The sequence below is a fragment of the Berghia stephanieae genome, chromosome 4 (assembly GCF_034508935.2).
Source record: "Berghia stephanieae isolate SIO BIC M18660-M18661 chromosome 4, UCSD_Bste_1.3, whole genome shotgun sequence".
Taxonomy (NCBI): Eukaryota; Metazoa; Mollusca; class Gastropoda; order Nudibranchia; family Aeolidiidae; genus Berghia; species Berghia stephanieae.
In genome coordinates, this window is record NC_088363.1 from 47,767,417 (window position 1) to 47,791,608 (window position 24,192).

Below are 24,192 nucleotides of genomic sequence, written 5' to 3' on the forward strand. Positions count from 1 at the left end.
TGATAAGACAATTGGATAGTAGAAATCTCCAGATAGTCACTATGAACAGGAAGAAAGAGAGTGAAAGACTAAAAACTACAAAGGTTTTCCTATCCAAATATATTATGACAATATACCAACTAGATTGAGCTTTTTTTATATATAGCAATATCCACTAACATGCTCAAAGTGCTTTACAAGGGGCCCCTGGTCAACAGCAAAACTTAACATTCAGGACGGGACATGATGCCTGTTAGGCGATATTACAATTTTTTTCGGAGAGAGATAACGCTGCTTACGGCCAGGTACTCATTTTATACCTGAGTATGATGAGAAAATGTGAGTAAAGAGCCTTTTCCAAGGACTCAACTATGCAACGAGCGAGGCTCGAACCAAGGACCTTCAGATATGAAAACGAGTGTCATACCACAAGACCACATTGCTGCACTAGATCAACAAATTGCCTCAGTTCATGTTTGCTTAAGATTGCTTTCAATGTGACGTTTTGAAATAAGTTTAACTATGTGGTCTTGTGGTAAGACACTCGCTTTCAGATCAGATGGTCCTGGGTTCAAACCTAACTCAGTGCATAGTTGAGTCCTTGGAAAAGTCCCTTTACTCACATTCTCTCACCATACTCAGGTGTAAAATAGTACCTGGTTGTTGACAGAGTTGTCTCTGTCCGAAAAAAATATTTTATATCGCCTAACAGGCGTCATGTCATGTCCCACATGTTAAGTGTTGCTGTTGGCCAGGGACCCCTTGTAAAGCGTTTTGAGCATGTTTAGTGGATATTGCGCTATTTAAAAGCTCAATTTAAATAAGACTTTTCAACAAGACCAAAAATTAATAAAAGAAATAAATCCATTTAGACTTGAGGAACAGTCTCGTTGCTAATCTCCCATTGGAATTTTACTTGGACTTAACCTAACCTCCATGAAGTGAAAGTGAAAAAACCTCAGCTCAATTATTATTGATCAAATACCACTTCACAGAAAAAATACAAATCTATAACAATATGCAACCATTTGTCTCAAAACGATATCGCGTCGGGGTGAACTAAATGCTCAAAATATTATTTCAATCCTAGATTTAATCTTTAATTTTACAATTAACATAAAATGTCTACATGGAAGGGAGTAAGTTTTATTTCTTTAACTTCAAAAAACTAAAAAATTTCCTTATGTAAATCATTAGATGATTCCAACCAAACAAAGTGTACTTATTTGTAGGTCTGACAACCCAAATGGTAATGGGCTCGTTTTTGTCCTGGAAATACTCTCAAACCAAACCAAAATATTGTCCATTACACAACAGTATTAAAAGAAGGCCATAATTGCATTCGTTTATCAAACCTGCCAATATGTGCACATCGATTCCGACGTAATATCAGACTGACACGAAGCGTTGCTTATATTTATTACAGACTTAGAAATATATCAGACATCATTTATTAGTGACGACTAAGTGCAGGGAATGTTTAAAATTCTTTCTACGAAGGATGTACAGAAAAATGAAAACACTAAGAAAACTGGATATATGTGCTTGATATTAATTGAAATTGACAGAACCAGAAACAAGTGGTGAGTACAACAGACAATGGGGGGGGGGGGGGAGAGATGATAGTGGTGTGTGTGGTGTGAAAGAGAGAGAGAGAGAGAGAGAGAGAGATAGAGAGAGAGAGAGAGAGAGAGAGAGAGAGAGAGAGAGAGAGAGAGAGGGGGGGGGGGGCGGGTGATTAGAACAACATCTGTTTTGAAAACAATCTGAGTGATTACACATGATTTAGACCTGCCAACCAATGCCATTAGTGACAGATACATCAAATAATCAAATAAAGGAAAAGAATATCAAGTTAAAAAAAACACAATTCAAAAAATATATATAAAAACAACATAAGAGAGAGAGAGAGAGAAAGGGCCATAAAAGGAAATAATAAAAATATACAAATCATGACAAACTTACAGCCAAGTATGAGGTCTACTTCAAACACAACGAACTTTCCCTTTTTCACTAAGTGTTTATGGGAGAGCTGAGAGAGCAATCGCAGTTAGATCAATAACATTTTTTTATTTCACTAGCTCCTCAAAGTAGTCAACATCATCGTATAAAAACACTTCTGCCACCAAACTTACTAGCTCTCAAAGAATATATGACAGATGTTAAGGCCCAGCAGACCGAGATGTGACTTGACGTTTGAAATCACATCCTTCATCATCCCAAAAATATGATACAGATGTTTCCCCTCTCATTTTAGCCAATGGGAGGAGTCACAAAAGACCAATTAGAGGTTATATAGTGTGGTCCAAGTTATACGAGTAACAATTTGGTCAATTGGAACTGGTGGCTTTTTGCTCAAAAAAGATGATCAACTGATCATTTCGTCATTGCTCTGACAAAATAAGGAGGGTTCTACATAAGATAAACTTACTTAATTAAAATAAAATCTTGTATAAAATAAACTTTTCATCCAGTTCAGTTTTTTCTTTCTTATATAGACAAAATAATCAAAGTCTAGTTTAAATAAACACGAATCAGTCTTGGTCCAGTTATAAAAATACTGTTCTCTGCCATAGTAGACCTCTTTCCCCATCTTCATGCATCAACCGTGGCTCCCATCATTTGCAGGCACTCGCAACCGAAGCCATCACAGTCACATACTGTTGAGAAGTGCTTGGAGAAATGTAACAGCCTGTTATTGTATACTTGCTTCTTCCAAGCAGATTTCAGCGGTTAAGAACCTTTGGAGTCTTAGGCAGCTGATCCCTAAGGATCTAAACAGCAGCAGTCAGAAATAGAAAGTCACCCTTCAAATTCTACCCTTGAGAATGGATGAAATAAACCTCGCTTAAAATTTTTAAAATTCTGATTCCAATGAGTTTTTCTTGAACGGACTCCAATGCACTTTGAATGATTCTTCCAGCAATCTGACTTCCCCTTTGTGGTTCAAAAACTTGATGTTTACAGCATAACCGAGAGCATTTCTTCTCTTCTTGATAAAATCCGATAATTTGAGTGATGGGCTATAAAAATTTTAGAAAATGGGGATAGTTACTTATGAAATGGACCTCATAATTTCAAACTGGCTATTAAATTACAGGATCACAGAGAAATGTGTTAATGACGAGTGAATGTTATAATGGAAATAAAGACACAGGAAAAACAAAACAAAGATATTAGAGACCAGTAACTTTTTAAATGTAGAAATGAAAAATGGATCATAAAGACAGAACCTCAGAAGAGAAAATAAGAAAAACATTTTTTTGGAAATAATATAAAGAACGAATCTTATCAATTTAATATTGAATAAAAATAATGCTTGTTGACTAAATGAGAAAATATAGAATTTGACAACACATTGATAAGAGAAGAAGACACCAATATGATAATGATGATGATGTTGAGGTGATGATGATGATGATGATGATGATGATGATGATGATGATGATGATGATGATGGTGATGATGATGATGATGATGATGATGATGATGATGATGATGATGATGATGATGATGAGTTAACATAAATAGAACAACAAACCAAAAAAGAATAACAACTAAAATAAAACGATAAAAAGAATTGGCTGGTTTGGCAGGTCTGTAAAAATACAACGAGTTGTTAGGGCAACAATGGGAGAGGTGAGCACACCCAAAGAGGCTACAACAATAACACAACATGCTGGCCAATGTGTACGCAGCATTGGCAGTGGGTGAGGAACACAGCATTATCATTACCTGCAACACATCTTCTTTCCACAAGCCTTTACATGACGCCCCGTGACTTATCTAAGACAAAAATGTAAAGAAACTAAACACGTGACGTGCTCTAAAGAATGCAACGAGATGTGACGTAATGTGACAATAATAATAATAATAATAAAATAATAATAATAATAATAATAATAATAATATAATAATAATAATAATAATAATAATAATATAATAATATAATAATAATAATATAATAAAAATAATAATAAAAGAAGAAGAAGAAGAAGAGAAGAAAGAAGAAGAAGAAGAAAAGAAGAGAAGAAGAAGAGAAGAAGAGAAGAAGAAGAAGAAGAAGAAGAAAGAAGAAGAAGAAAGAAGAAGAAGAGAAGAAGAAGAAGAAGAAGAAGGAAGGAGAGGAGGAGAGAGAAGAGAGAGAAGAAGAAGAAGAAGAAGAAGAAGAAGAGAGAGAGAGAGGAGAGAGAAGAGAAGAGAGAAGAAGAAGAAGAAGAAGAAGAAGAAGAAGAAGAAGAAGAAGAAAATAAATAATAATAATAATAATAATAATAATAATAATAATAATAATAATAATAATAATAATAATAATAATAATATATAATAATAATAATAATAATAATAATAATAATAATAATAATAATAATAAATATATAATAATAATAATAATAATAATAATAATAATAATAATAATATAATAATAATAATAATAATAATAATAATAATAATATATAATATAAATAATAATAAATAAAAATAATAATAATCACAATGATTATAACATATTCAAGACTTCTACAACATAAACTAAAATGCAATAATAACAATTTTCTATGATATAGAAATATTATAGTGATCTACAATTCTGTGTGTAATTAGACTCATTAATAAAAGACAAAAACATAATGAAAACAGAGTAGTATGAACGTGAAGAACTACAGCATATCAAGAAGTGCTTGTTGGATCAATGAACAGTGAGATCAAACTGAAAATTGAAATCATTTAAATCTTTGAATATAAACATAAACATCAACCTCCCCCCCCCCCCCCCCGCACCCCGTCCAAATCCCTTCCATTCCCCCCTACCCCCCCCCCCCCCCCGGTTTTTTTTTTTTTTTTTTTTTTTTGTAACAGAAAAAAGATGGCAGAGAAAGAAAGCAATAACAACAGACATGAACTTCTAATATTAAAAAAAAAAATTCAATTTTAAAAACAATTTTTAAACATCGACCTGCAAATGATTTTTTTTTTTGTTTTGGTATGGCAGAATTCCAGCATACAGAGTTATGAAAAGAAGAAATGAAGAAGAATTACGATTTATAACTATAATTTACAAGTATAGTAGGGCTCTTTTTAAAAAAAATTTAATTTTTTTTTATTTTACCCGAAGTCGTAGAACATGTGGTTGTACTTTATGTTTACAAAACATAATTTTCAGTGAATGTTCCCAAAACTTGCAAAAATGTAACAGTTTAACTCTCTGGCGGTCATTATAGATTTTCAAAGGAGGAAATTATAGACCACATTCAAATATCTACAACCAATAAACCAAAACTAATAAAGCAAACACAAAATATCATAATCCTTCATTCTTTGGCAATCCACAAAACATGCATGGCTGTAATACACTTAAGAAGAAAATATATTATTGCTAAATTTGTTCCAACAAGCGTCGGAAAAATAATACTTGTAATCATTTTTAAAATACAATTAGTGTGAATGGATTATAAATTAAAGGGTGACATTGGCATTAAGAATTGAAATTATTAAAGCATAGAATGTCGTTTGTAATTTTATTTCTCCTTTCTTGTCCTTGATATTAATAGTTAATCTTATTTCAGGAAATCAATTAAGAAAGTTTGAATCTGTGTAAATGTTTCTTCTATTAATTTTGGTGATCTATAAATTTCTACCAGATGTGTATGTCAAAAAAACTATGGCTACTACAGCTCCAACGTATTTACTAAATAAGAAGTCAAATATTTTATAAAAGACATTAAATTAACAAAAAATAATGAAGATCTACACACATTTATACCTACACTAATATCTCGAACATGCTCCATAATTCTCTTTTTATGATTAGACAAATAGAATAGGATAAACAATCTTTTTTTTTTTTGAGTCACACACGGAACCTGAATGTTAGTACTGTTGACCCTCAATAAGTCAATGTTAACAAAATAAATAAATAAATAAAAAACCCTAAACAATATGGATAGAAAATTGTTTATTTACTTTTCTTTCAATACGAGACATAATCTAAAATTATTCTTTCAATTATATTTTTTTTTAATTCCCCTTTATTTTTATAAATAATGAATAAACATAAATATTTATTTGTGTATTTATTTATTTGTGCTGATGTTTTTATTATATTTTAACAACTTTTATAAATGCTTTATTCTTGCTTGTTTACCTAGCAACACTTTACATCTTGCTTATCAAAGGACAGGGATGAGCCGGAGAGAGAAAAAAAAGTTTTACTCCAACTTAAACTAACATCCTATTCTTTCCACCAGTAGGTCAGTAATAGCCAAAAGCCTGAGTCACAGTGCTATGACTGCTCTCACAATGGAAATGTTTCAATCTGTGTTATCATCGAATAAAGATGGAGACAATAATTTATGATTTGAAAAGAATTCAGTCTCACTAACCAAAGCGATGACTTCCTGACTTAGTTTCAATTCTTTGGACTATAACATTTTCAACATTGTCTTGTATTTGACTTAGTGGCATTATAATGACTGAGACAAACCAAAGCATTTGTTGATACCATTACATGCATAGATAGAAAGAAGCCTGGAGATGTGTCAAGTCATGTTAGTCACCAATAAAACGGACGGGACATAATACAAAAATAAATTATAAATGAATTAACAGGTGAGCATTACTTGACAGTGAGCACTGACCATCAACAACTGTTTGGACATGTTTTTATGATTCGTTTGGATTGGACTATAGAATGAATGAAGACATTGTCATTCAGCTCATAGTTACTGGTTTAGACTGTCAATTGGGTGATTAGTTCTTTAGACTATAAATGTTAAAGGTTACCGCATAGTTTTGTGAACATGTGAGAATTTTACATAAACACACAGCATTAATATCAAAGCCTCATAAAATTTATTTACTTTGACTATATCATTTTACAACAACAAAAACAAAAGGACAATCCCTATTAATCTGACAGATCGTATTATCTTCATCCCAAGCAATTTACTTATTTGGTTCTATTTTGTTATTATCTTGATAAACATTCAAATAAATAAATAAATAAATAAATAAATAAATAAATAAGTAAACAAAATCAGTAATTAGATAAATATTCATATAAATAAATAAATATCTAAAAAATAAAAAGTGGACAGAAGTATTATCTATGGATTAAAAACAATCGTAAGTGTCACAGTTACATAAATCTTGTTAGAAATAAATTAGCATGTGTGATGCCTGTGTTAGATGGTGGATGTTGATTTGTACAAATCCTTCACCTACGAGGTAGCCACAAAATGTTCAGGGCTTTTGCATTATAATATTAGTACATAATAAAATAAGCTCATTGCCCAGTATTTTTTCCAAGCATACTACATGGTTATTAAGGATTAAGACGTAAATGCTTTATTTCAAATCAAGAGGAAAGCATGTTATCTTTTCTCCTGATAAAGTAAGCTCACTGCCAATGCAGTGTTTTTCTAAGTCAATGTGCACTTAACAGGGATAAAATTGTGCTATCAATTATCCTACCAAAATTCTTCCAACAAAATTTGTATTTGAAGAAGAAACTGAGAATTATGTTTTTAAAACAAACAAAACAAAAAAAAACAAAAAAAAAACCAAAATTATAAAGCCTATATGGGAAATGAACGGCAAATGTCAACTTAAGTTGTTCTTGGTCAGTGTGACTGCAAGTTTAACAAGGAAGTCAACAACAACAACAACAACAACAACAACAACAATAACAAATAAATAGTACACATTATACCCTTTCTTGTGCTTCAGACACTGTGGTCACACTCTCATTCTCAAACCGAAATTGACTCTGTTACGAGAGATGGAGAATGGCGGAGTGTCATTGGTGAGAAGAATGGAACATAAGTTATTGTTTTGATGGATCATAACAGGTTTAAAAACGGACCGCATATGAAAAGAATTGAAAATCATTATAATCAGAAGAAGAAAAATTGATGCAAAACAGTAGGGTACATAACTTGAATATTCTCTCTGAATCAAACCATTACATTTTTACGAATCAATATGAAATATGTATCATAGGTAGGATTTGAAAATCATGAGATATCAGCAGGAAAAAGGCCATACCATAAATCAAGAGCAGAGATAGTAAACAAATGTACATTTTGCATTAAAAAAAGGGGAAAAGAGGTTTCCTCAACTGGTTATTTCTCAAGGACAATATGGAATTGCAGTAGTAATAATGTGTTGATGTGACATGGCATCAAACTAGATATAGCTTAAAATCCAATGAATTTTCACTGTGTATATAAAAAAAAAAATTTATTCAATGGCCATATCAAAATAGTTTCTTAAATATTTTATAAGCTGATACGCCAACAGTCTGAATATTTTATAAGCTGATACGCCAACAGTCTGAACATATATTAGAATGTTTAAATATGTTCCAAAGGCAGTCATTATAGGTGCATATTCTACTTTAATTTTTACCAAATTATCAAAGACCACTTGACATGGTGAATTATTTTGAAGTTTATCAATTTTGATTGGTTGGTAGAAACAAAAAGGTGGAAAAGCTACCCACAGTCAACGGAATATAATGACCATATGTTCAGACTAGACTTGCATCATCTTTTTTAGTCTTTAGAATATAAAGTTTCCAGCTAAGTTCTTTCAAAAACACCTAAATCTAGCAACAGTTCAATGCGAATGGTGTTGCTTGAAATAAATATCAATAAAATGGAATAGCAGCTTCAATTCAATGTATAAAGACAGATGATGAGTAAGTTTCGGGTTTCTCTTTTGTCAACAAAGCATGATGAATGGTGTATGACATACTTGTAATTTGATAGTAATGAATTATCACCAAATAGAGATCGTTCACGAGACAAGGAAAGACTACAAATGAGAAATCTACACATTCTTATAAATTTATATATTTTTGTCATGTAAACAGTTACTGTTTAGTAATGGATTATAGCAATGATAACTAGCCTTTAAGCTCATATTCACAAAATTACTGTTGTAATGATATATCTGAAAAGCTATTTAAAGCCTATAAATAGATTATCTTCTAGTTATAAACAGAAAACGTATGAAAGCCAGTTATGAATAAATATCTGAACTTCTGACCTTTGAAAAGGCATAAAACGAACCATAATAAGAAGAGTAAAGCGGGGAGAAATCTACATGGTTTGTCAAAAACAAGTTTATGATATATTTTTGACATGATAAATAATCCTATTATAAATTCTGGCATTTTTCGGTTACCTTGTATCCTGGTCCAAGATGGTACATGGAATTAATTTGCTGGGGAAGAAGGGCCTCGCTAAACATGAATAGGGTGGACATCTGACCACAGAACATGTTGTCTTCATCTCCCTCCACACTGGATCCGATGTAGCATTTGTCAAAGGGCTGGACGGAGGTGGGTTGGTATGGAGAGGGAAAAACAAAACAGATGAGCGTTATATAATTTCATAGAAATACAGATAGGCATAGAGACGTTTGTTTTGTTGTTAACGGTTTTACGGCACTTGGGATAGATTAGGTCATATCAGTGCCAGTAAAAAGGAGAGAAAATGAGATTGTCAAAAAATCTAGATTGATAATTAAAAGCATACAAGAATATGTAAGACACAGAGAACTGGTTCAAATAGGAAACAGGAGTAGATTATAAAAGTATACTATCAGTGTACTTAATTTGAGAGTACCTAAAAGTTTCATCCAGATGCAAGCACAGGATCCCACTAAGAGAAAAACATTCATATGTTTACGAATCATTCTCGTCAATATAAAACAGTACATATCAGAGATGATTTACAAGAGGGGAAAGAGATAATTTCCCAAAAATATTATACATTTGACTATTTCCCTCCCAGCCAAGGACTATGGCCAGGGCAAAGACAAAACCAAGCAATCTCACCCCAAGAAAGAGACAAAAAGCAACCTGATAAAATATGGACAGAACTGCAAATCTATACTGAAAAAAAATAGGGGTCAACGTATGAACAAAGAAATAGAAGTCTCTCTCTCTCTCTCTCTCTCTCTATTATATATATATATTATATATATATATATATTATATATATATATATATATATATATATATTATATATATCTATATTATATATATATATATATATATATATATATTATTGCTAAATTTATAATAAGAATAACTTTATTATCCAAAGAAACGGAAGCCATAGGTCAAGATACAAGGGGGTTAAATCAATCTACTTACATCACTGGTAGAGACCAGCCAGGACATGTCGGTGGAGGAGTTGAGCTGACCATCCACGTAACAACGGACCTCTGACTTGCTCCATCGGTTGTAGACGTGGACTACGGTCAACATGTACCACTGGTAAATTGTAAGGAATTGACAATTGGGGTAGAGGTGAAAAAGATGTCTGATAGGCAAGGTGGTGGTGATGATGATGACGACGCTGATGATGATGAAGATGATGATGATGGTGGTGGTGGTGGTGGTGATGATGATGATGATGATGATAGTGGTGGTGGTGGTGATGGTGATGGTGGTGATGGTGATGGTGGTGTCGGTGGCGGCAATGGTGATTATGATGAAGATGATGATTATGATGAAGATGATGATTATTATTATTATTATTATTATTATTATTATTATTATTATTATTATTATTATTATTATTATTATTATTATTATTATCATTATTATTACGAGAGATATTTTGGCCCTTATTCCTATTTCATCATATAATTAACACCACAACCTTTTCAAGTAAGTATTCGTCTCACAAATAAGAAAGAGCCATAATTTGTGTGTGACATTATCTTGATGCATTATTCTCTAACTTATCAGGGTTTTTAAAAAAATATATATAATTAGGTTAAGACGGGGATTACCTGTCTTGGATGGAACTCATGTTTGACACAATGCTGGAATCCTTTGCCTTTGACTTTCATAGAGGTGATGACAAGAGATCCTCCAACAAAATGGGCAGAGTAACCAATGCCTTTACTAGTACGGAAACTGGACGGTAGAAGAAAAGTTATAATTCTTTTTAGGTTTAAGTTAAACTCCCTTTTCAAACCAAACACATTTTGGGTTATTTAAAGGACAAAGCCTCAATTCAGAAGTTCACCTACAAAAAAGACTATATGGGACAAACCAACGTGTTATTTGCAGGTCTGATAACCCAAATTATTATCGTCTCATTGCTGTTATGGCATATTCTCCTTTACAACGAAATGTAAACATGAATGAGCCCATAATTGGTTATCAGACTTGTAAATATGTTCAGGTTGGGACAAACCCAATAACTGTAAGGTCACCAGGTATATCATATCATTTTGTATTAATGAAGGTAAACGCAAAAAGACATTTTAACCTCGCAGTGGGAAAATAAAATAATAATAATAAAAGATTCGGGTCCAAAAATTCCCTGATATGATCGTCAGATTTCAAGGATTGTAATGGGGAACAATCGGAAATAAAAATTATAAACATTAATATTCAATCAAATAAATATTTGAAGTTATAAAGCTCCCATCAATGGCATTTTTCAGGTTTCATAGTTTTGGAGTTTTTTGGTTATACATTTTAAACTGCTGTTCCGTGTATCAATTGTCCTTAATAAAAAAATTTAATTGCCAAATGGTTGTAGAAGAATTGTGATAAAAATTCTCTATTTGCCTCTGCTTGTAAATTGTACGTGGGAATGCATGGGCATCCATAAAGGGTGTTTTGTGATCAATTTTCAAGCTTTTGGGCTTTTTACACAGCCAGAGGGTATTCTTGATCACAATCAAAGCCAAAATCCTTTATTTCAAGGATGTTGAGGTATACTTTCTCTTGTATTGTTGTTTATTTGTTGGCTTTTGTTTTTGTTTTGTTTGTTTTGTTTCTTTTTGTTGTTGTTGTTTTATTGCTTTGTTGTATAATAAAACCAATCTGTGTTAGTTTTGCTTCAAAGAAGCGGGACACAGTCAAATGCCTTACCAATACAAATATGGCTTTTCCCTTTCCACATTGGCTCCAGTGACTGGGTCCAGTCTGATCCAACAAGAGAAAGTCCATCCATTCTGATAAGGCCATGTCTTGATGGGAGGGAGGGCCATATGCTATACCGGGATAAAGAAAAAGGATATAGATATGGGTTACAAAGCTAAAGACAGAAAGTCATTATATTCTGATAAGGCCATGTCTTGATGGGAGGAAGGGCCATGTGCTATACCGGGATAAAGAAAAAGGATATAGATATGAGTTACAAAGCTAAAGACAGAAAGTCATTATATTCTGATAAGGCCGGAGGGCCATGTGCCACACAGGGTGAAAGAAAAAGGATATAGATATGGGATTCGAGCCCCGCTTCAGACACTTTCGTTTCGTTTTTTTTTCCTTGGGCAAGATTCTTTTATTAACCCGGAATTTGCTCACTTGGACAACATGGGTGATTTCTGTTGACATCAGACATTTTGTTTGATGAATTATATTCCTTCTTGGAATGCCTAGGTGACGATATCTTATGATGTCGTGGTGGAAGGGCATAATTAAAAAACAAAATAAAATTAGGGCATAATAAGCCATGTAAGCAACTATAGCTTTATATTTGTTCTCTACAGGCTGACAGGTTTAATGAAAGTAAAATACAAAAAACCAGAAGAGTTTGCAGTCATTGACATCAAGATAAATTACTACATGAACTGGAGATTGACTTTCCCCAAATTTCAATCCTTTAAAAAAAATAAAACAACAAATCTTACACATCCTTTCTTCCCTGGAAAACTGAAGAACTCATCAGGGCCTGTCCTCTGTGGCATGTGCCGTAATACGGAGATCAACTTGGTGGAATGTCTTTGCTGAGGAAATCACGAGAGAGAAAGTAAAAGCAGTTTGAAAGACAAATGCATCGACAATTTAACATGAATTTTTTGAAACTTAGAATTTATAGTATATTTGCAACTGAAATTTTGTAAAAGTTTGACCTAACTTCAGCAACAAAACCACGATCATCATCATCATCATCATCATCATCATCATCATCATCATATCATCATCATCAACAACAACAAGAACAACAACAACAACAACATCATCATCATCATCAACAACAAGAACAACAACAAGAACAACAACAACAACAACAAGAACAACAACAACAACAAAATGCAATCATTCTTTGTATTGCTATGTGCCCCATGGAGCAGGAGTTCATCTAGGTTTCTGTACCATTCATTATATGGGCAGTAAGGACTGCTCAATACTATTTGGATATGACACAAAGTACTTTCCACCAAATATAACAGACCCGACTGCTCAATCACAGCTGGGTGGACAGAGTAAACTTTCCCAAGGGCATATTATCAATAGAAGTGTCTAGTTGCCAGTAGTGCCGCGCTGAGGACCGGACCGAGGACCGGTCCCACGGTCTTTTAGCTGTGAACCGTGGTCCAGTCCCAAAGAGGAAGACCGCCGGCGGTCCTCACTTCTTATCACCTTTCAACGGTCTCGCGCCATACTACTTCCCCAGCGATTCGTTGCCTCGGTCCTTTGCCTATCTTCCACCAATCACCACCCATCCCACTTAATTAATCGCACCCACCCCCCTTTGCCATACACTAAACGACACAGACGACCATAGAGGCAGACGACCACCTCCTCCACTCCGCAAACCGCCCTTTCGTGTGTGAGATGGGGGGAACAGGAGGCGCACGCCTTGGACGATTCCATTATACGGGGTAAATTTCAAAATTTACTACACCATAATGATCGCAATGACAATGATCTATGATGAAGGCATGACCCCTCTTCTCTAATGGGTTATTGTTTGAAATGTATGTGACTACTAAAGATGTGTGTGTGTGTGTGTGTGTGTGTGTGTCGAACCTAGCAAGTTGCAAGTCTGATTTTTTGTTTTCTTTTGTCCATCTCTTGTCGCCACTCCTTTCTATCGCATTGTTGTCATTTAAAATAATACAATAATATTAAAATTTCGTTTGGTGTTTTAACTAATCAAGTAATATGAGTTTCATTAGTTTCTTCCGTCCAAAAAAAAACAGTTATAACGTCTGTATTTTTAAAAGGTCCAATAGAATATTTGGGGACCCCGATAGCTCAGTTGATAGAGCACTCTCTTTATACGCAAAGGGCCAGAGATCGATCCGGGTGCAGTCGATTTTTTTCTGAATCCCTGTCTACTCAGCAATGAATGGGTAGCTGAGTTTGTTAGATCTGGCGAAAAGTCACCATCGACCCCTCTTATCACCTCATCCACCCCCTCTTATTATAACTTCACGTCTCTCTCTTACTCTTCAATGCTCGCTGCCCTCTAATGTGTGTGTGTGTGTGGGGGGGGGGGGGGGGAGGGGTAGGAGTTGCGTGTGTGTATCAACGCCACGAACAACTCGATCAACGCCTTGGGCGATGCCATTATCTCCGTTAATGGGGATAAATTTCAAATTTTATTAAATTATCGAAGTAACAATGAAGTACGGTGAGCAAATAAAGAAGGCATCACCCCTCTTCTCTAATTAGGTTACAATTTGAAATGAGTGTGACTACTCCGTGTGTTTTACTCCTGTAGGCCACGGTTTTCATCGTGTAGCGGTCTTTAACGGTTCAAGAATGAACGGACCGGTCTAGAGACCGGTAGAGACCGGTCCTTGCGGTCTTCATTTCCCAAGGACCGTAGGACCGTGGTCCTTAAGCTTGCCAAGGACCGCCCCGCACTAGTTGCCAGCTCAAAGCCCACACCAAATTTCGATTGTTTAAGACTGTACTGCTACATCACAGCAACTCACGAACTTCAAACAAGATAATTATCTGAAGAGCACTTTGGGATTTGCTTCCTTAATTCTGTAAAAACTTTCATGTTCTTAAGCTGACAGATGAACAAATATCGCCAGGAATTAAAACGGAGTGATAAAAGAGACATAATATTCCCCTAATTCAATGCATTCGCCTGACTCAATAAATACTAAATATTTGAATGTTCATTCCTTCTTCCAGCCCCCAAATAGCACTGTGCTTTGTTTAATAATCAAATCAAATTAAATTTTGCAATACTTTTAAAGGATTTGTCTTTAAAACAAATAGCAACGAATCATGATTCATCAAAACAATTAATCAACCACAATAAATGCACCCCTATGTTTCCTGACTCAATCCCTCAATGAATATAAAATTTCTATCATATCCCGACTCTTCCCCTCCAAACAGTACTGCATGTCTTGTTTAACGTAGAATCAAATTATATTTTGCAACATCTTCACAAAACATGCAACACCACAGCACCAAATCACGTTTCATCAAAAAGATTAATCAACAACACCTACCCATACGTTTCCTCGAGCCTTCATGAGAGAGAATATGGCCTTGAGCTCTTTCACTGTGATACTGTAACTAGCCAGGACACCTAGCATTTCCACCAGTAAATCTATAGAGACAATTGGGAAGGAGTCGCCATAAAACAACCATTGAATGGCATCAACATTAAATTATGTTTCAATTTATCTTATCAGAGACTTTTTAAAAACAATTTAAAAAAATAAAAAGACGGGATTGAACGCATTCCATTCACATTGGGATGCATGTCTAATATTACTATGTCACATATGCCAATACCAACTTTAAAAACAGGAGAGACATTCTTAACACGGAACGTTTAAGGCTTTAACCCCTTATTCAGCCAACAACAACTAGAACGGTAGCAACATAACTCTTTCGTTGTTGTTGGCTGAAGAAGGGTTTTGAGCCAAAACGTTCCATATTAAGTATTTTGTTATTTTGTAAAGCTGTTATATTTATTTTTGTTCAAAACTGTATACAGTTCATGGCCGCTTTGTTCTTCACATTGAATGACAATTCAATACAAGTTTAGGAAAAGAAAAAGAAAAACACATATTGATTGATTTATAGCAGATTTTGATTAATTCAATTTGTCTATACTTTTACTAGAGCTTCCTTCATGGGAGAAAGAGGAAGAGAATTAGAGGGGGGGGGGGGGGGTTAAATTAAAATACATCTGTGACTAAAAAGTTCATGTTATTCACAACACAATAGCTTTTAGGTAAATATTTGTTCAATAATGCAAAGAGAGAACACTTTTGTTGGTGACATATGAGGCGCTCTATGGGGAATGGTCCTCAAGTCGCATTTGATAGAAATTTAGTTACTGGTATAGTGTAAACTTTTTGCATTTATTTCATATTTAAAAATGTTAAAATTTGGTTTCGACATGCCCATTTGAAATAGACAATCTTTAGAAAAGGTGTTTTGAGAAAACGGCTTTAGAGATTGCTAAATGTCATTTCAACGTTTAAAATTTCCTCGGAGAAAAAAAATATTAAATCAAAACCTTTAAAATGCAAAATTTACTTTAAAATTTTGTGAAAATAAGCAACAAAACAAACGAACTAACAAACGATACATTTTTTTAAACTATCACATTATTGGGAAATTGTTCCATCGGGAAGTCAACATTTTAAATTTAATATCTCAGAAGTACTTCCAGCGACATGTGGACCATTTCCCTAGAGCAACTCTTTGGAGTTATCACCAATATGAAAAAAAAAGTAAATGAAGAAATACTATCTAGTATAATGGGACAAATATGATAATGGTTTCAATTATTTTTTATTCTAGGTTTATGCATGCAAGAGTTTGTTAATTAAAGTGCAGGAATGATAGAAAATTCAATAGCGACGTGAATAACCAAATAATTATATAAAATACAACAAACATAAACATGATTGTATTAGTACCTTTGTTCTAAACAAACATAATGTAGCTTAAATAGTGTTATGAAGGCAAATGGAAATTTTAAACACATGGCAAAATTAAAGTTTCTGGGATTCTTCTCCATTTCCCGGAAATTGTATGGTGACAAAGCATGAAGCTATTGTGTTATTCTAGCCTGACCCAAGCACAAGTAAAACAGTCAGTTGCTTGAAATAAGCCTTTAAAACATTTATAAAAAGGAAGGCAATGACAGATTCAAAGAAATAAAGAAATTATAACAAATATCTGGACGAAAAACAAAATAAAACAAACATGAGCCTTATATGGCGCAATATCAAGTAAAATTGCTCCAAAAGCGCTTAACAAGAAGATCCATTCAAACTAACAATAACGCTTAACGTGTAAGACAAGATATAACAACTATAAACCACTATACTATTGCATATTTTTTTTTTTTTTTTTGGGGGGGGGGGGGGTTATGACAGAGACTAACTGTTTTGCAACTAGGTATTCATTTTACACCCCAAGTCAAGTAAGGTGAGATATTCTGGGTAAAGAGCAAAGATTCAACTTTGCGCCGTCAACAGCGAGACTCGAACCAGAGACCTACAGGTCGTGAATCCGCACAGATAAATCAATAAAAACGCCCTGTATCTAAAAGATGAAGGTACTTTTCGATTCCAGAAAAATGCTAAGCAACTCAACACTATAAAAATACAAAATCTTAAATATCATAATTCATATATTTTGTAAATCCTATGCCATCACTTTATTGCCCCAAGGCCACTGCAATTAGGCGGGCAAGAGTGATTTTGAGAAACCAGACACGACGACTTAAAAAAAAAAAGAAGACGGTATGTTAAATTAATACGGAAGTTTCATCTTGTGTAAAATCAGGCTGCTATTTCAAAATATAACGGTGTAATTTGAAAACCTTCCTTTGGGGACAAACATAATAGGTTGTAAGAATGTTCTCGAATTCGTCCGAGAACTTCTCTTGAAGAATGTCCAAAAAATGTGTTGATCAATGTATAAAATTCAAACTATGCCAACGACTGTCACACCATGCAGTTGATTTCCTCCTGTCAATCAATACACAATCGAAATTAAATGCAACACCATGTTATTAAGCTAATAACAGTAATCCAATGCAAAATTCAACAATAACAATAACATAATCAATTAGTAAATATAACGATAACAACAATAATAACAATGACAATAACAGCATCAACAGCAGCAGTAGTAGCAACAACAACAACAACAGCAACAACAACAACAATAAATTCAACAACTACAACAGCAGCGATTTCAAGAAGAACTTTTAGTACAAAGCCCTCCTGCCAAGCTTTCTCAAGTGTTGGGAATTTTCACTTGAAAGATTTTACTCAATTCATCAATCAGTTATACATGCATCAACATTGTTAAAACATTTCTACAGTTAAACTGCGATGACCAGTGTCTTAAATTACAAATATCGAAGCAGGTATCAGGCAAAGCATCTAAGACCCTCTCGCACTTCTGTGTACTCATTGCATTTTAGTGACCCCTATGTAACACCGTATTAAGATAATGGCTCCGTTCCAATACTAACACACACAATAACAGCCAATTTGCGGTTTCGACGAAAGGCGCTACAGAAATATAAATATTATTATCTTATTGATTCTCTATACCATCTTATTTCATAAGTATATACAGCCAGCCCCGTGTGGTGTCCTGGGTCCCTCAACTGAGAAGGTCAAGAATAGCCCAACGCCAAGCCTGCGTGTCGTAAAAGGCGACTAATGGTGTGTGATTCTCCCATCTTCGAGTCACCTGGTCCTCCAGGTTGGGGGTTGGCAAAGGGTTAACACCCCTTTCCGTTAAACTCAAATCGTTACAGAAACGCAGACAGACAAACCAAATCCTTTTTTAAGCTTGGGCGACCGAAGAGTTTCTGGAATTACAGAATTTATGAAGGACAACAGACAAAGCCGAAAGGACTCTGCTGACCCGATGACGTCTTCGCCAAACAAGCAGCTTCGAATTGCGTCGTGGAACGTTCGCACCATGTATGAAGCAGGAAAAAGCTCTCAAGTTGTGACTGAGATGAGAAGATACAGGCTGCATATACTTGGAGTAAGCGAAACCCACTGGATACAATCCGGACAGAAACACCTCAAGTCTGGGGAGAAGATTTTATATTCAGGGAGAGGGGACAGGATTCATACACAGGGAGTAGGAATAATTCTAAGCAAGTTTGCCCAGAAGTCACTGAGAGGATGGGAACAACACGGAGAAAGGATCATCATGGCGTCCTTTACAACACGGAGTAAGAAGATCAGCATGAACATTGTACAGATCTATGCCCCAACAAACGATGCAACAGATGAGGACAAAGATACATTTTATAGTCTGCTACAACAAGTCATTGACAAGTTGCCAAGGAAAGACGTCAACATATTGATGGGAGATGCTAATGCAAAAGTGGGACAGGATAACGTAGGTTATGAAGGTATCATGGGACGTCATGGCATGGGAGAAATGAACGATAATGGTGAGAGATTTGCAAATTTCTGTGCATTCAACAGTTTGGTGATTGGAGGATCAGTGTTCCCCCATAAGAGGATCCAAAAAGCAACTTGGGTCTCACCAGATGGTGTGACAGAGAATCAGATTGATCATTTTTGTATCTCTCGTAGATTCAGATGTTCATTGGAAGATGTGACGGTACGGAGAGGGGCAGATGTTGGATCAGACCACCACCTGCTATTGGCAAAGCTTAAGCTCCGACTCAGAAAACACGGGGCCAGATCACATACAAGAAAAAAAATTCGAGGTGAATGGACTTGATGGGGAAAAGAATGAGGAATTCAAACTACAATTGAGTAATAGATTCCAACCTCTTACTGAGCTCGAGGAGGACATAGATGTAGAGTCACATTGGGCAAAGATCAAGGAAGTCTACATAACAACTTGCCACGAGGTATTGGGGGTAAAGAAATCGGAACATAAAGAATGGATAAGTCCAACCACCTTGGACCTTATTGAAAAGAGGAGAACAAGGAAGGAACAAGTGAATGTAAGCCGAACAAGGGCTTCAAGACTGGATGCACAAGAGCAGTATCGAGCCATAGCTAAGGAAGTCAAAAGATCTGTGAAGAAAGACAAGGAAGCATTCATGAACAGACTTGCAGAGAAAGCAGAAGCAGCAGCGACTGGAGGACACATGAGGATCCTTTATCAAACTACCAAGACACTTGCTGGAAAATATGGGAAACCAGAGATACCAGTCAAAGACAAAGATGGGAAAACTATTTTTGGAAAAGAGGCTCAATCTGAACGATGGAGGGAACATTTCAACTGCCTTCTGAACAGACCACCACCAGACAACCAGCCAGAAATTTTGCCTGCAAGGATTGAGCTACCAATTAGCTGTGATCCACCATCGATAGCAGAGATTGTGGGTGCCATTAATAAGATGAAAAGGGGGAAAGCTGCTGGACCAGACCAGATTCCACCGGAGGCTCTAAAAGTTGATGCGGAAAGAAATGCTGAGGCCCTGCACCCACTATTTGAGAGAATCTGGAATGACGGGATATTCCCAAAGGATTGGAAGGAAGGACATCTTATCAAGCTTCCAAAGAAAGGGGACCTCAGTAATTGTAATAATTATCGAGGCATCACTCTTCTTTCTATCCCAGGAAAGGTTTTCAACCGAATTATTTTAGAGAGAATTAAGAATGCAACAGATGCTAAACTGCGGGACGAACAGGCAGGTTTTCGGAAAAACCGTTCAACCACCGACCAGATTGCCTCTCTGCGAGTCATAGTGGAACAGTCTATAGAATGGAACTCTCCTCTTATTGTCAACTTCCTGGATTACGAGAAGGCTTTCGACAGTATTGACAGAGAAACATTGTGGAAAATTCTGGCACATTATGGACTCCCTGAAAAGATAGTAAACCTCATTAAGGAAATGTATGAAGGATCAAGTTGCAGGGTTGTACATGAAGATCAGCTTACTGACAGCTTTGAAATTAAGACTGGTGTCAAGCAGGGATGCTTGCTCTCTCCATTCCTGTTCATTCTTGCCATTGATTGGCTAATGAAGGAAACCTCCAAAGGGAGAAGAAATGGGATACAGTGGACCCCCTGGACACAGTTGGATGATCTGGATTTTGCAGATGATCTGGCTCTTTTGTCCCACACCCAGGACCAGATGCAAGCAAAAACCACAATTATAAACAGCCTCTCGGAATCAATTGGTCTAAGAATTCACCCTGCAAAGTCAAAGGTCTTGAGGATAGGTACGCGTCAAAGGGAGCAGATCAAAGTAAAAGATCAGGAACTCGAAGATATAGACACTTTCTGCTATCTCGGAAGTATAATTGACAAGGATGGAGGCATGGAAGCAGAGGTGAAAGCACGAATAGGAAAGGCACAGGCTGCATTCACATCTTTGAACAGAGTTTGGAGAACTAAAGATATTTCCCTTCGACTAAAGCTAAGACTTTTCAACTCAAACGTGAAGTCTGTCCTACTGTATGGATGTGAAACTTGGAACGCATCACAGGCATGTATAAGGAGGGTACAGATTTTCGTAAACAGGTGCATGCGTAAGCTACTCAGAATAAAATGGATGGATAGAATAAAAAATGAAGAAGTATGGAAAAGAACACAGCAGAAACCAGTGGGAGAGGAAATAGGAAGAAGACGATGGAGGTGGATTGGACACACGCTTAGAAAGAATGACTCAACTATAACAAAGAAAGTATTGGACTGGAACCCTCAGGGTAGAAGATCAAGGGGAAGGCCACGAGGAACATGGAGAAGAATTAAAGAAGCTGATATACAGAGAAGTGGTAAGACCTGGAATGAGATAAAAAAGTTGGCTCAGGATAGAGAAGGATGGAAACTGTTTGTCTGTGGCCTATACCCTGACCCAGGGTGAAAAAGGCAATGATGATGATGATGATATACAGCCAGACTCTGGCAAAACCATCCTTTCCAACATTTCGGCCAGAAAACTTTTACTTCATATTATCATATCGATAATGTAAAGGAATGGACAAGGATGGGCAGCCCAACAGTGAAAAATGCTGAGGGCAGATCTGGAAAGAGGGCCCTTACAGCAAAATCATCTATCAAGTCTGCTCCACGACCGCCTCGGCCAGGAGAATAAGGTGAGGTGAGGTGATATCAATAATTAAAATGACCTGCAACATGTCCAAAAAAAACCTCAAATAAGTCTGACCTTTAATATCATTTCCAAGAAGTGTCAGATTTAAGATTTTTGACAAGTTCGGGGCCATTTCATGATATCGACATACTTCTATGTATGAAGAAAACAATTTTCTGTCCAAATTGTTAAAATAAAAACTAAATGGGTATTTGTTAATGCAAGCCAGTATAAACCCTTCGTGCTCCTACGAGTTCCCAGGAGATCGGATTTTATTTCCGAGAGAGAGAGAGAGAGAGAGAGAGAGAGAGAGAGAGAGAGAGAGAGAGAGAGAGAGAGAGAGAGAGAGTAAAAGACCACCCGATCCATCACGTAACTTCTTATTCAGCATTACTGAAATCATTCCACTACGTACTAAGTATCGACTACTGGACAAAAATCGATAAATGTCAATACGAATACATGCCACACACAACAACAAAAAAGAAAGAAAAGAAAAGTAGAAGATACTAATAACGATACGTTATTCGAAGATATAACGATACAAAACACGATAAATCATAAACTTGCTTTAAATAGCAGTAAGTTCATTACAAAGATTGGAAGGATAGCAGAGTGAGAAAGGGGAGGGGGGGGGGGGGGTTGAAACAATGGCACTTATCATTTCAATCTTCATTGCTTCATTGATTTAACGACCGCAGATCAATATAACCAAAACCACTGATACACATCGATACAGACGCATGCCATGATAATACAATACATAGAAATGAGTTGATTTTGGATATTCTGGAGATGGAATATATATATATATATATATATATATATATATATATATATATATATATATATATATATATATATATATATATATATATATATATATATAATTTTTTAAATATTTTTTTTAAACCGGAAGGAAATGGCAACAAAGCGGAACATCCAGTGATATGCATTCTTAGAGCAGACTTTTTCACTTCGGAAGGGTTTGTACACATTTTCGCCCACTTTTGTTTTTGCCCATAGATAAAAGTCGTTTGTAAATAAATTTAAAATGGAAAACAAAACTAGACAAAACGCATGCGATAAACTAATGCCTACGAAACGTGGTCCTCCTCCGTTGCGATGAAATATTAAAGAAAAAGAAGAAAAGATAACACGACAAAAGGTTCATGCTGTTGTCACAAAATGGGAAGTGGATGACAAAAAAAATCGGTTTCACAGTATTTTTTCTCTCAAGAGAACAACAGCCTTAACCGTCAAACTTCACCTTTAATGTTCACAGTCACGATTCAGACCCGTTGTACCGACCAACTAAATCCAATATTAGACTTATACCCAGACATGCCACAAAGGTCGAAAGGGGGAAATTACATTTTTAAAAGAAGATAGAATTCCACTCGCCGACCAAAGCAAAAAGGTTCGAAAATGGCCACGTAATGGGACAAGAATTTGAAATGGCTCTTTTTAAAAATAGTTCGAGAAAGCTTTAGAGGTTAAATGGAAAATGTCATTTTAAGGAGATAAAGTAGTTTCGGCGAGAGAGAGAGAGAGAGAGAGAGAGAGAGAGAGAGAGAGAGAGAGAGAGAGAGAGAGAGAGAGAGAGAGGGGGGGGGTCCTTAGGCAGCTATTACGAACCAATGAGCAGTGAATAGAAACAGTCTCGGTTATTTTACTGGCTGTCTAGGGTTATTTGGCCGACAATTTCGGGTTATTTTACTGACTGTATCGGGGGTTTTTTTCTCGCCAATTTCCAGTATAATTTATCTTAATAGCAGTATTAGCTGCAGCGTTGATGGCAGTCTAATGGTTTATTGGAAGTCTCTCAAATTATTTTACTAGCAGTCACGACATTAATCTTACTTGGAGTCCAACAGTTGTGTTACCAGCTCGCTTTTAAGATTGGTTGTTTTGTTTGTTTGTTTGTTGTTTGTTGTTGTTTTTTTTTTTTTGTTTTTAATTTGTTTACATGTTAATATACTGGCAGTCTTTCTGGTATTTTACTATCAGTCTTACATGTAATCTACAGGTTATTTTGCTGAATCTTTCAGGTTATTTTAATAGCAGGCTAACAGGTTAATTCTCTGACAGGCTTACATTGACATGTTACTTTATTGGGTATTTCTTTCTGAAGGCTTACATTACAGGTTGTTTTACTGGAAGTCTTACATGTTACTTTACACGCACATTACAGTTTATTTTACTGGTAGTATTACTTACACAATAGTGGCAGAATTACAGCTTATTTTACTGGCAGCCTTATTGGTTATTTTACTGACACGCTAAAAGATTATTTCACAGGAAGTCATACTACCTAACGGGCACTGTTATAGTTTATTCTACCCGCAGTCTTACATGTTAATTTTCTCTCATTTTTACAACTTACATGTCATTTGCAGTCATATTA

At 35.4% G+C, this 24,192-nt stretch overlaps 1 protein-coding gene across 23 annotated transcripts in view; it reads right to left on the minus strand.

Moving 5' to 3' along the window:
- The window catches only part of LOC144970721 (neurobeachin-like), a 187,989-nt gene that overhangs the window by 39,633 nt on the left and 124,164 nt on the right, over nucleotides 1-24,192 (minus strand). For 6 of the 23 annotated variants that reach the window (XM_078910672.1, XM_078910671.1, XM_078910660.1 and 3 more), the window contains 7 exons: nucleotides 15,217-15,317; nucleotides 12,646-12,741; nucleotides 11,882-12,003; nucleotides 10,786-10,912; nucleotides 10,142-10,261; nucleotides 9,166-9,312; nucleotides 3,715-3,765 (listed from right to left, as the gene is read on the minus strand). In XM_078910672.1, coding sequence (XP_078766798.1) covers nucleotides 3,715-3,765; nucleotides 9,166-9,312; nucleotides 10,142-10,261; nucleotides 10,786-10,912; nucleotides 11,882-12,003; nucleotides 12,646-12,741; nucleotides 15,217-15,317 — 764 coding nt within the window. Of the gene's footprint in view, nucleotides 1-3,714; nucleotides 3,766-7,687; nucleotides 7,745-9,165; nucleotides 9,313-10,141; nucleotides 10,262-10,785; nucleotides 10,913-11,881; nucleotides 12,004-12,645; nucleotides 12,742-15,216; nucleotides 15,318-24,192 lie in introns of all 23 variants that reach the window. The other 17 variants (XM_078910669.1, XM_078910658.1, XM_078910667.1 and 14 more) reach the window with 3 other exon arrangements.